The sequence below is a fragment of the Macrosteles quadrilineatus genome, unplaced genomic scaffold (assembly GCF_028750875.1).
Source record: "Macrosteles quadrilineatus isolate MER2022 unplaced genomic scaffold, UCM_ALF_1.0 Scaffold_5__1_contigs__length_97177068, whole genome shotgun sequence".
In the NCBI taxonomy this organism is placed as follows: Eukaryota; Metazoa; Arthropoda; class Insecta; order Hemiptera; family Cicadellidae; genus Macrosteles; species Macrosteles quadrilineatus.
The window spans coordinates 35,045,371-35,058,532 of NW_026542598.1; the positions used below are offsets into that span (position 1 = coordinate 35,045,371).

Sequence of the window (13,162 nt, forward strand, 5' to 3'; positions counted from 1 at the left end):
CAGATTACTTTCACAGAACTCAATTTTGACTTTGCCAGTTCGTAATGAAAATTCCAAATTTCATAAGCTTTTTATTTGTTTTAGTTTAAGTTACCACTTAACTATATATTAGTGATGTAGTATAACACTTATTGATTTATCGGATCTTTTCATTCATCGCCACAAAAGCAATTTTTGTAATGTCATAAGATTTTTCCTACTTCCATAATTAACTTGTTAGATGTACCCATATCAAAAGTAATTTAGGTTATGTTAGGCTTTTTAAAGTTATGTTATTTACTTACCGGTTGTCAACTAACGTATCGGATCCGTGGTGGTGGCAGGTGTAGAAATACCAACTGTAAAATCAGCTGATTAGGGAGCGGGAATGATACATTCCCGCTCTAGAGTTGTAGTGAGCTATTTTGCGTACTGTTTGCATGTATGGCAATGTGATCATTTCCATTCAGTTATAGGAAATATATGTTTTATGCACCGTATGTAACACTGCAGAATCTTAGTTTTAGGCTAATCCTTAGTTCTATCCTGACCCACCCGTTTACAGTACTGGAAGATACTTATGGCGTTTTAACTTGAAAAAATATGGGGGTAGAGAATTACCAAAAATAAATTTATCATGGGTATGTTGAAGTATGCCTAAATCAAGACGACGATTCAGTTTTTATTTAGCTTCCAAGTCCATCACTTCCTAGATAATTTCGTTGTGCTGTAATACCTAGTCATGCAACAACAATGACAAACCTCATAGAGCAAGTGAGTGGTGGATCAACATATAAACATTGAACATGAACAATGTGTGTTCAAGTGAAGTAGACGTGGAGCGTAGTCTGATCAATACTGCACCCTGTTGATCTAGAATATCTCCACTCTGATATTCCATTACTACTGTTCTGTTTGCCTTCAGTGGTCCACAAATATATTTTAGTTATTGTTATCAGACGTGGTCTAATACACCACAACACATGCTTCTCCTCTTTCCCTTAACAGCTTTTATATTGTCAAAAGTCAGAATGTCAGAAAATATCATCTTGGTTACCATAATACATATATTAAAGTGCAAACCAATAAAATGACTTTTGGAAACAATTTTTTATTCAAGTTGAGTTGTATGCAATGTGAAAAGAAGCACCTTCTTTTTCGCATATATTTTTGCATGATCATAATTTAAACGAGTTGTTACTGCCTGCTATTTTTCAACGTAAAACACATTTCTCTGCCAGTAATACTTAAAAAGCTTACAAAATATCTTTGTAAATTATTTGTTATCATTTACGCCGTAAACTCGCTCATTCCATTAGAGCGGATGGTTCACAAGGCACTTTGCTTAACATTAAAAGTTACGATTACTGACTCGCTGTTTCCAGATAAGCCTCTTTTACTTAATCCCTTGTCTTCGTAAATTGTAAATATAAATCTTAAAACCGGATTTTTTTCATTACAATTATATGAAAAGTATATTCACGTGACTTTTAGGTACTTATACATCAAATATAATAATATTTTTTAAAATGTTCCAAGTAATTAGATATCGACGTAGAGGTACTAATGTTATTAGACCGGGGAATGTTTTTACATTTTGATGTACACATAGGCCAAAATCATCGTCATCCGTAAAAAAACCATATATACATATATGATGACAATAGTGCACGCCATAACTTGAGTATTACTTACACTAAAATATTTCCAGAAACATGTCCAATATCTTTCCTATTTAAATCACATAAGGTTTATCGAGTATTTAGGTTTGCTGCAACAGGGGAGGTAATAAAGTCCGTTTTTTGTAATACTTTAGAAAGTTGGGATATAAATGAGGTAGACAAATTTATCAAAATAATATATCCTATAACAAGCAACCTACAATTTTACTTATCTATCTATACTATTATAAAATTGAGGTGGTGTCTGTTTGTCCGGCTGCAACGACTAAAATACTAAACCGACACAGCCCAAACATAGCACAAAGATTGTCCACATACCTAAGAATATCATAGACCTATTGACTTCCCTGAGATCATCTTGGGCCAAAGTCTTCAGGTGAGGTTTTCAAAAGTAAATATAAATTGGACTCCATGGAAACATGAGAAATTTCCCAATGTTTACCTTTGCATTGGCATTTAAATGTAAACAACCAGAACTGCCAAATGCTCATATTTCAAAATTTCAGACAGCTGATCCAAAGAAATTAATAGTAGTTTACGCAACGATTGCGTTAAGTGAGTCTTTACGACACGAGTAGAAAATTTAAGGCACGAGCCTTGGCGAGTGCCTTAAAAACTTCTACGAGTGTTGTAAAGACTATTAACGCGAGTTGCGTACACTACTTTACCTACGACCGTTTTTTAATTACTATCAATCTGGATTTAATTACTAACAATCACTACTGATAACTTTTTAGAGAGGTTATGTTTTCGTGTATTGTCATTGCCACTGAAAGTGATGCAACGACTTGTTGTATAATCAGCTGATTTCCTGTAATTACGTGTTTGTTAAACTTCGTTAAATATTACATTGCTAGCAGCATTCTTACCATAAATAATATTGTATCAGGTACAATTCGGCAAATATTTCATTTATTTTTGGACTTCCACCAACTTAATTAAGAATACGCGAGTATCAACATGAACAAGTCGGATCAACAATTAAATTGGTCAACTGATCAGCTGATCAGCTGATTAGTTGACGTTCGAAGCATTACAATTTTAATTCTTTTCTCTCAATACTTGAACCTCATTGGTCCGTTACCTGTGTGGATATGAGAAAACTATGCGGATATGAAATGAAACTATGCGGATATGAAAGTAAACAGCTGGAAAGTGAATCTTTTCAATTCTAAGAACTGGACTGAAATGGCTACTTTAAAAAACGGTCGTAGGTAAATATATTTTACATAACTATGTCGTAGGATTATTCATTCTTAAATTTAATGAAAGCAACCTACAATCATTACTTATTCTCTATAAGAATAACACTGTAGTGATTTAAATTGAAATGTTTTGGAATTTTCTCCCCGAACATTAATTAAGCTTACAGCAACGCCTCATTACGCCAAATTATCCATTGTTTTAACCTACAAAATGTTTCAAATGTAGTTTCAATATCGGGATATTAAAAAAAAATCTATACAATATTTCTGTTATATTAATGGCATATTTTATAGGAGTTACTTATTATCACAACCAAAATCTAGAAACTTTATACAAAATCAATGTTGAAACATATTTACATCTTGAAAATATAAGATGTTTTACTTTATAACAAATTAAACACTATTTAGTGGGAAAATGAGCTGGTTAATTGGTCATTTGAAAATATTGCACATTGATTGGAATGCCATTCATTGTGTTGAAACAATTTGAAAATAAATTCTCTCCCAAATTGTTTCGCAATAAAACTGTTGCATCTGATTGCACGGCCAACATTCTCTCAGAGGGTATTGAACGTTACGATTAATTTTCAATTAACAAAACTCGGCCTGTAAATTGAATGCAGTAACTGTTTAATTTTCTCGTTAATAAAAAGTATATTGCCTATCAATTTGATTGAAATGTTTTATTTTAAAACTAATTAAACTATGTATATCCTATTTTGGTGGTTTGCTAACCACATAAACTTAAAAATATAGTTTTTGTATTAATGATTATGTGTGTGAGGCTTAACAGAGTAATTACATCCAAATAGGACATTTAACGCCTAAAACGGGTGATTAGTAAGTAATACTTTAAGGAAGTCCTGTTATTTTAAATTCAAACAAGAATTGACAATTTTTAAATAGCTAAGCAGAATTTTAGTTACCAACCGTAGAAAAAGATATTAATGGAGTGTGCAAGTACTATATTTCAATTTATATTTCCACTTTTGTTTCAAATCAAATACTAAACGTGGCTCGTGTACATTAATTTTAAATATATTCATGTTATATAAAAGTATGGTTGGTACTTTTTCGCAAGTTCTGAATCCAGATTAATATTTATATTAAAACATATGTGCTGTGTCAAGTTTCTTTTTTAAAAGCGGTAGTAGGATCATGGCTGTAGAATAACAATATTGTATATGCTTTTATTGTTTTTACTTCGGCTAACCATATTATTACATTATTATAAAAACGGTAATACAACAGGTAATCTTTTTACTGGCTTGTGTACAGTCCTTTTAACTACTTATTTGGCTAGTTACAAAACAATTTTAGATTGATTACTACAGTATTAAAAACCCTAAAATAGTTTTAATGATTAAAAGTAATAATACTACGTGGGTTTCGGTGGGCACTCATCTAAATGTAGGCATACTTGAATAAATTAAAAAAAAGAATAACTGTGTCCTTCTTTTAAAATTGGAACACATGTCAAACATACGAATTCTGTTTTGCTCCATCAAATCATATAACCCATCTGTAACCATTGTAAAATAATGTTTACTTTTTTCATACTCTACAAAAACCATTATTTCATTCACAAATAACATTTCAACAAATTCTAAGCCCATACTCTTTGGCTTATCCTACAAAGTATTACATTAGAACCAGGAGATCGAGCTTTGCTCGGATTTGATTAAGTATTAAATTTATTCAATAAGTTATTTAGCTAAATAACTATTTATTATTTCCAGTAATCAATGCAGAAAAATTGTGGATGATACAAAAGAAACTTTTTAAGACACCTTTGTAAATTCATAGATTGCAATAAAAATTACCTGTATCAGCTGTTTAAAAAATGTATTGACGATAGCATGGACACTTGGGGCTGTAGGGTGAAAGCGGGATTTTTCCCAGCCTTGTGACCAAACCCAATCGATTTCTCGTGGCCAAATATCTCAGTCTAAACAAAATATTAAACATCCTTGAACGAAAATAAAAGTTTGTCTGTATACGCGCTTGTTTTAGACTATAGGATTTATTATAAGAAAATTTGTGATACAATATATTTTTAAGTAGCTCACTCTATGAAAGGTTAACGTAGTTAAGTTTTGTTTAATTTAAAAAATCCATCCATCTGTACATTATAATAAAAGTCAGTTTTCAAAATCACATATACACGTTGTGCTCTCACTCTGGAACTTAACGTTTTACAACTTGCAGTCAATATATTTTAGCACAACACATTAATCTTAATACATCACCATTTCACCAATTGAACTGTAACATTCTTTTTACCTATGGCCACTTATTTTCAAAAAAAATTTCCTGAACCTAAGTATTATTAAGTAACAATACTTTTAAGACAATTTTCGGCATTATGCCTTCCATATAGTGCGAACACGCTCATTTCCATGGCAGTAAAGCTTCTATCTCATACTATTGTGGTCAATGCACACGTATAAACGGACGGGTCGACAAAGCCAGGCTTCCGCTGCTATATTGGCCAGTGTGATTAACTTTCAATTAACAAAACAAGACCACTTCCCCCCCCCCCCTTCAATAGGGTTATTTACTCTCCTATAGATTTCGTTACATGCAGCCAACTCAGTTAGATAACGTGGACGTCATTAGTGCGTAAATAATTGATATCGTATTGTATTTTGGATTGTGTAGTTTAAAATTGGTAATTGATATTAAGCTACGTTAATATCAATTACCAAACACATTTCATAGGATAAGTGGCAAAGTGTCGTTGTCTGTTTTTGAATAGTGAAACGAAAATAACTCCTAACTCAACCTAACCTAGACTGAATCCAATCTTCAATTAAGTTTGCCCACCTTCTTCTTGACCTAACCTAACCCAACCTAACCTAGACTGAATCCAATCTTCAATTAAGTTTTCCTACCTTCTTCTGGATTAAGGGGTGAGTAAGCGAGGACAGCCGCCGATGAGTTTTTTTACCATTTCAAAATATTTTAACACCAGAGTAATCTATAATCTATTATATTATTTAAGTGATACAATCAAATTTTATGTAAATTGTTAAAGGCCATTTACCAAAAAGAAATATAGGCATATTGCATATCAAAATGAAGGTGAGAGTGTGTAGATTTGCCGAAAAGTATTGATATAGACGAACTCCCTAAGGACTCTGCCCCACAGGCTGATTTCCAAAGGGCTTTGCCTTGCATGTTTTGGAAGTTAAAGTTATTTGATTAATTTAGTGAACGCCAGCTGGCAAATGCAATTAACAATAGTTTGTTTATTTACATTTTTTTTACTTATTTTAGTATTTACTTTTATGTTCTTAAAAGAGGTGCGGTGAATGAACAGTGATATTTCTAGCTGTTTGATACAAGTGAGTGATTAAAGGTGTTCGAAACACGATGAATATGACATTAACAAACCATGTATGTTGTTCGTTCCAAGAGGTTGTCACGATCTTTAACAGGTCGTTATATCATTGAAAAGTATTTAAGTAAAGTATTAACGTGTTAAAGACGTTGTGAAAGAGAGCGGCGAGTTCAGGTACAACCGTACCCAACTCAGCCAAAAGGTTCCACTGCTTTTAACATCCTTTCAGATGACAATTTCTCGTACTTGACCGCTTTAAATGAAGTATAAAGTAAAAGTTGATTAAATTAATTTAATCTTGGCTTATGTACACCCGTGAATTCGCAGGTCGATCCTCTTGTTGTTATTTAAATAGCTAGTAAACTGTAGGGTTAAAAATTGTCTTTGTAGTTTTTTAATTGTTATACACCCCTGGTGACCTATTTTTGGTTGGAAACTATTATTGACATATTTCAAAACTAAAACCTTTATAGAATTTTGGAACTTTACTGGTTTTGTCATTTCTACATCATCTTGTTCAACCGTAAAATCACTTTCTTCATGTATTTTTTTTACTTAAATGATTGTGAGCGCATAATTACCTCCATAGCTCGTCGCCATTGTTGTGCACTCCAGCTGATAAACCTTTGTGACCAACGCAGCTGCACTCAACCTTCACAAAATGGAGCTTTTATTCAAATGTCTCTTTTTTAAATTCGGCATAATTTAAACGCTTTTGGTTAATTATGCACCCACATCATTCAGAATTAATGCGTTTGGTACGAAACGGTTTGGCTGAAACTGTATATTTCTTGTATTTTCGTGATTCCTAAAAAACTTACTCTCCTAATATATCTGAAAATTACCTTAATTTTTTTATATTTTGATTGGCGTGTATAGTTATTCAGTATGAACATCAAGGGATTTTTTCTAGCTGTCCCTGATCATTGGGACATACAAATCCTGGCCAATTCAATAGCTGATCTTAGACAGTAACAAAGCTACACAAAATATCTTCTCACACCATTCTGCACTCATCTTTCAATTTGGGTGGAAATACGCAACTAGGTGGCGTCCCCATCTCAATTAATTATATTTGATTGAATTAATGATTGTGGATGCAGTAAGATTAAACAAGTAAAAATATGTTTCAGGTTTCGCTGAAAGATGAACGGAATGGCGACTTCTATCACCGCATGTGTCGTCTGGCTTCTCATACAGTGCCTTGGATCAAGAGTAGCTAAAGGTAATATAAATATTTATGATGATAGTAGAAATAATAAACAATAATAAACTAGTACCTACCTATTATGGTCGTTATTTTCCGCAGTCGTGCGAAGCGAAAATGTGATGTATTATTTATATTTCACAATAATGATCCTTAAACTTATTTATATTTTGCTATTTACAATTGAGAAATCCTATAGAATTTTTGTTATTTTAAGCAGAAAATCTTGTTTAGCATGCCACTTTTTAAATTTGATGTTTAATTATTATAACGCTATTGTAAAAAAACGATAACACGAATTAGCTAGTGAGTCAGTGGCTCAGTCGGTAGCGACACTAACTTCGAGGACAATGCAGCGATGTCGTTGGTTCGAATCCTGGTTCCTGCCGTCAATACAGTTCACCTTCGTACTGTACCGACTCACCCCTTGCTTTGCTGGATACGTTCCACGCACAGATCTGTAGTTTATCTGGACGGACAAAGGAAAGACTAAACGTTATTGGTTTATTTTAAACTTTTTTTACATAAAAAAAACTGCGCTTACTGCTGCAAGATCCCCGTATATTAAACTCATTGTAATTAGTTTTCCATCTTTAAAAGCTTCCAAGAGACTAGTTGTTTCCATCTACCTAAAGATTACTTTTAAATAATATAATTAACTGTGATATTACTCCGTTGCTGTATATAAAAATAGTTATTTTCTGTGCCAAGGACAACGGGGGAAGTTTATGATTGGGATTTGCATGTCGCTTTGCAATTAATCTATAAATAAATACGTCTTTAAAGTTAGGCTACAAGGTTCTTATTAGAATGGCGTGAGAAATAAAACACGTTCTTTATGATTAAAATAAAATGCATAAGTAGGTATAAAGTAAAAAGTAAATATTGAATTTGGTATAATCTTTTTTCCGAGTAAATTAGTACCTATATCTAAAAATGGTATGTTTATGTGTTAGGATGTGCATTGATCAAAGAAAGTGTGTTCAATAAATCCTGATTGACTTGAAGACACGACCTAACCTTAGCTACCTAACCTTAACCTAATCTAACCTAACCTTATCTAACCTAACTCTTAGGAACACTTTGTGATTTGGTAAAAAACAATGTTAATGATATTTAACCTAACCTAAACTAACCTAACCTAAACTAAACTAACCTTACCTAACCTAACCAAGCTAATTATAATTTTTAACCAATATGTGAAATGGGTTTAAAGATATATTAATAAACCAACACTATAGTAAGATAATAATAAAAAAAACTGCGGAGAGAGAGCTGCATGTTGGTTTCGTTATACAGCATTTTGAGTGTTTTCATGAATAAACCGCATACTAACAATAATCGTTAAACTATAAATTCAAAATTATTCATGCATTTCATGCGGGAAAACGTTTGGACTAACTAAGAATTTTCAGATATTCCTGAACGAAAAAATAATACTTTAAGCTTTTTAAATGCAAACTTATTATAGTGACTAGACATTATAAAAATCTGTTTTTTGTTGCAGTGACAAAAAATACAAAATATTTTCTATTCCAAACACTCTTTTATTCATTCGTGTCCAAACGACAACTGCAGTTATTGATATTTGATTTCACTGCTTTGTTTGAAATATAAAAAGTCTGAACACAAATCAAAAATTGGTTCGATGATTTTCAATGCTCCGTTCCAAGAGTGGTATGTCAAAAACTGTGTTGTTTATTCAATTGTGCGACTCACGAGAGAATGGCGTTGTCAAAACAATATCGAGCATTCTCTAAAGCAAACCTCATTTTTGCTGTTTTAAATAAAACTCAAGTATTCAAAGTAAGTTTAGATTTTATTGTTACCTAAACATTTAAGAAATACTTCAATTTTAAAGTTGTTCATGTACTGGTGTTTTTATAACTATAATTTTAAATTGAATTTTTAAGTGTTTGTTAAAGTTATCATTTTTGCAGCTCTGATTTTTCCTAGAGAATTCTGTAATCTGTAGCACTAGACGTTTGTAGTTTGAACTTAAAAGTATGAAAATAGGAAAATAAGAGTTATGTGTACTTTAGTATGAAGGTAAAATGTATAACAATAAATGTTACATATGTTGTAATAAATAGGAAAAACCATTAGCTGACAAAAGATTGGTTGAAACTAAAAATTTATGTGTAATGTTTTTATTAGTATATTATATGATAATTTATCTAATTATCTTAAATATTGGTTGAAAAGTAAAAATAAATTTCGAAAACCTGTCGTAATCGAGCAAAATTTTTGAAACATCCTCATGAGAAGGTATGTTAATGTCCCTTTTGACATCATTACAATCGAAACATTGTCATAAGTTTGATCAATAAAATCAACAAACTTACAAGCAGTTGTTGAACCAAATAACACGCCATATTTAATGGTAGTATTTTGTTTGAAGGTACAAAGTTCTTGGCAATAATGTTCCGGTTTAAACTTATCTAGGCCAAGGATATTTCGTTGAAGTTCTTATCTGCCAATTGCATGCCTTCTTGCAATTATGAAATAAAATATTGTACCTTGGAACGGTATTTTATGCAACTAGTATATAAAGAACGGTAATCAGTAATATTTCTTTGCTGACGACATTTTGTATGAAGGATATTTATTTTTTATGGGAGGAAGGAAAAACATCGACAAATAATAAAGTATTCTTATTTTGATAATTATTTATTTTAACCTAATTAGTAAACAATTATTTTAAATATTTTTATTCACTTGCAATAAGTTTAACTTATACGTCTTGATCAAAACAGCCCTGTTGTATTTTGACAGTTTTCAAAATATACAGAAGCAAAAGTGTAATACGTGACGTGATTATAGGGATTATTGCTAATTTGTTACATAACAATAAAAAAGGTGATAGAAATTGTCTAAAATAATCTATTACGCAGATAAAGCGTAAGCAAAAGTAAACTTCAAATAAATTTATTGCTAATTAAAATTTTGAAAACTATATATTTTGGTGAGTCGGTGCTGACACGGACTTCAAATCCAAGGCTGTCGTGGGATCGAATCCCGTCACTGCCGTAAACATTATATCAGTAGGCTATAGTTCACCTCCGTGCTGTACTGGCTCATCCTTTGCCTTGCTGGATACTTTCCACTTACGTGCAATTAAAAACACGGGCAGTTAGTGTATGTGGACGGGCGAATGCAAGGTTAAAAGAAGCCACCATAGCATGAATTCTACAAGTACTTAAAGTATATTTTGACAAATTAAACATTTATTTAAAAAAACTGTTGACGATAGATATTAGTGAGGTGACCATTAAATATGTTAAACAAATACAACACACCAAACAACTATAACATTTTTTTCCTGCAAACGATGTTCAAATGTGTAAGGTTGAACATTATACACGGAACGAGCTGGTCTAGTGGTAGAACGCGGGCCTTCGGCACCTGAGGTCCAGGGTTCACATCCCGCCACCAATTGAGTTTTTAATGTGATAAAGCCACAACCATCTATAGTCAAGATGGTAAACCATTTAGTATAGTAAACCATTTAGTAGATAGTAAACCAAGTAATGTGTAAACCATTTCCGGGCTAGAACTAGCATCCTAGGATGTGAAGGTGGGACAAAAAAAATTATAAAAATATTGTTGGGATAAAGAAGATTATTTCCAACTAGATTCACCCGATTAGGTAAATGCAGTTTATATTATACCGAGGGAGATAAGGTTGAACATAGGTTTGCAACGTTGTGGTGTTTGGTCGACAAAAAGTAATGTATGCAAACTCAAGCTCACACGTAATCTCGGGTCGTTATAGCAGCCTGTCCGCCATAACCAAATATACCCCGTGTTAAATCTGATTCTTTAGGGTTCTCTAAGCTTCCTTGCTATATTTTTGCTGATAAATTATTCGAAGACTGAGATATTTCAAGTTTCAAATTAGCTATCGGCACCTGGATTTGTTTTACATAGTCTTGAATTTATTCCGATAAAAAAACAATAAGATTTTAATATAAAGAATAGTAAAAAAAGTTTTAAGTAAACAGAAATGTGTAAAATTTTAAGTATGAAAATGATAGTTTAGTAAACATGGTCAATTCGCGTATAATTCAATTATTTTCGTTCAATTTATTTACTAAAGGCTTTTTTAATTGATATTAATAGACATTATGATGAAATGAAAAAAGTATGAACAATGGTTAATGCAAATTACTTTTTATGAACTATTGATTGTATTGATTGTAAAATACAAATTTTTGAAATATTTGCTAGAAGCTCCTATGCGAGATGCAATATTTCAATATCATAAGATAAATTTTGCAAATCAGCTGTAGGTATTGTGTTAGGTTACTCATGGAAAGTCTGTTAGATCTCTCATCCTCTTTCATTTCTATTTATTTAAGTATTTCATCTAGTGACTCGAGTAATGACCGTAAAAAGATACAGTCATACTGTATGTCTCTCACATCCTTTGAAATTGTATTGTTGTATGCATATTCAATACTCTTGAATGTTTATTCGTGTACAAATGACTAGTTCGACAAGAGACGAGATTAAACCTTCTATGAGTCTATGAATCTAAATAGATAAAATTAGGTCAAGCCAGGACTGAAAGCTTCTGTCACCTAGGTTGTTTGTCGTTTCAAAGTCAATGTATGCAAACTTTGTTTCATCCAACAGTGCTAACCTACATACACAGCTTGTATGCAGCATAGCTATTTGTTTATCACTCTATTAATATACTCTAGCTTGGAAATAAAATTTCCGGACTTTAATTATTGTATATTAGATTAATAATTTTCAAATACTTGTTGAAAATTAATGTTTACAATAGTATATGACTTATTTTCAATAATTGTGTTAATAATTTATCGTTAAACATAAAACATATTATCTTTGCCAATACTATAGCAAATAATACATTATAGGGGAAACCCATATTCATAGTGTAGTAACTTTACTCAGTATGTTGTTGCTACAGTCTATTACATTAAACGATATTATACCATTGACTATGGTATACTCAATTAGACATCTACAGTATATGGACTAGCTGTTGCCAATTTTTATTAAAAACTTAGTTTTGTGAGCCAGTAACAGAATGCACTAGTGTCTAAAATTATATGTTCTACACCTTGTTTCGCGTCGCTGACAAAGTTGATGGGTCTTAACAGTTTCTAAGGCTCACAATTACTCATTCTGTCAGTTTGATTGGTAAAAATGTGTGTCGATTTGACAGAAATTAGTAATATAGGTCAGCCTAAACTATCGATCAACACACGAACTATGAAGACTTTTATTGAAAACATGCCGACAACTTAAACATGGGGATGGAATGTCTATTTGTATCAATAGACAAATATTATACGCCATAAATCGTTTTAAACATAGCATTAGTTTCATAGTATAAAAAATTTCTTACAATTATGCGTATGTTAAAAGTGGCCGCCTCAAAAATTAAATACATATAGTCGCACACTACATACATACAGCATAAATACATATAGTAGTAGTGGGTAGTCGCGTATGGTATATGCGTTATATTTAATTCCATTATTTCTTAAGGTATTAATGATATTGTTTGAATATGATCAGTTTTTCAAATTTTAATGGAACGTAAATAAACATCCCAGTATTTTACTGTTGAAAGCCAGTGCTTAGCTGTCGAAAGCAGAGTTATGGCAGTAGTTGGTCGCATAGAACACACAGGCCCTGCGATATATTAGTGTTCGGGTCAGTATGACTCATATATCTGGACACAGACAGCCCCATCTACCATAGCTTT

General features: G+C 32.0%; 1 protein-coding gene across 1 annotated transcript in view; it reads left to right on the top strand.

The window, feature by feature from the left end:
• The window catches only part of LOC128995864 (uncharacterized), a 236,206-nt gene that overhangs the window by 58,022 nt on the left and 165,022 nt on the right, over window positions 1-13,162 (top strand). The window contains exon 2 of the mRNA XM_054420889.1: window positions 7,346-7,437. Coding sequence (XP_054276864.1) covers window positions 7,359-7,437 — 79 coding nt within the window. The 5' untranslated portion in view covers window positions 7,346-7,358. The remainder of the gene's footprint in view (window positions 1-7,345; window positions 7,438-13,162) is intronic.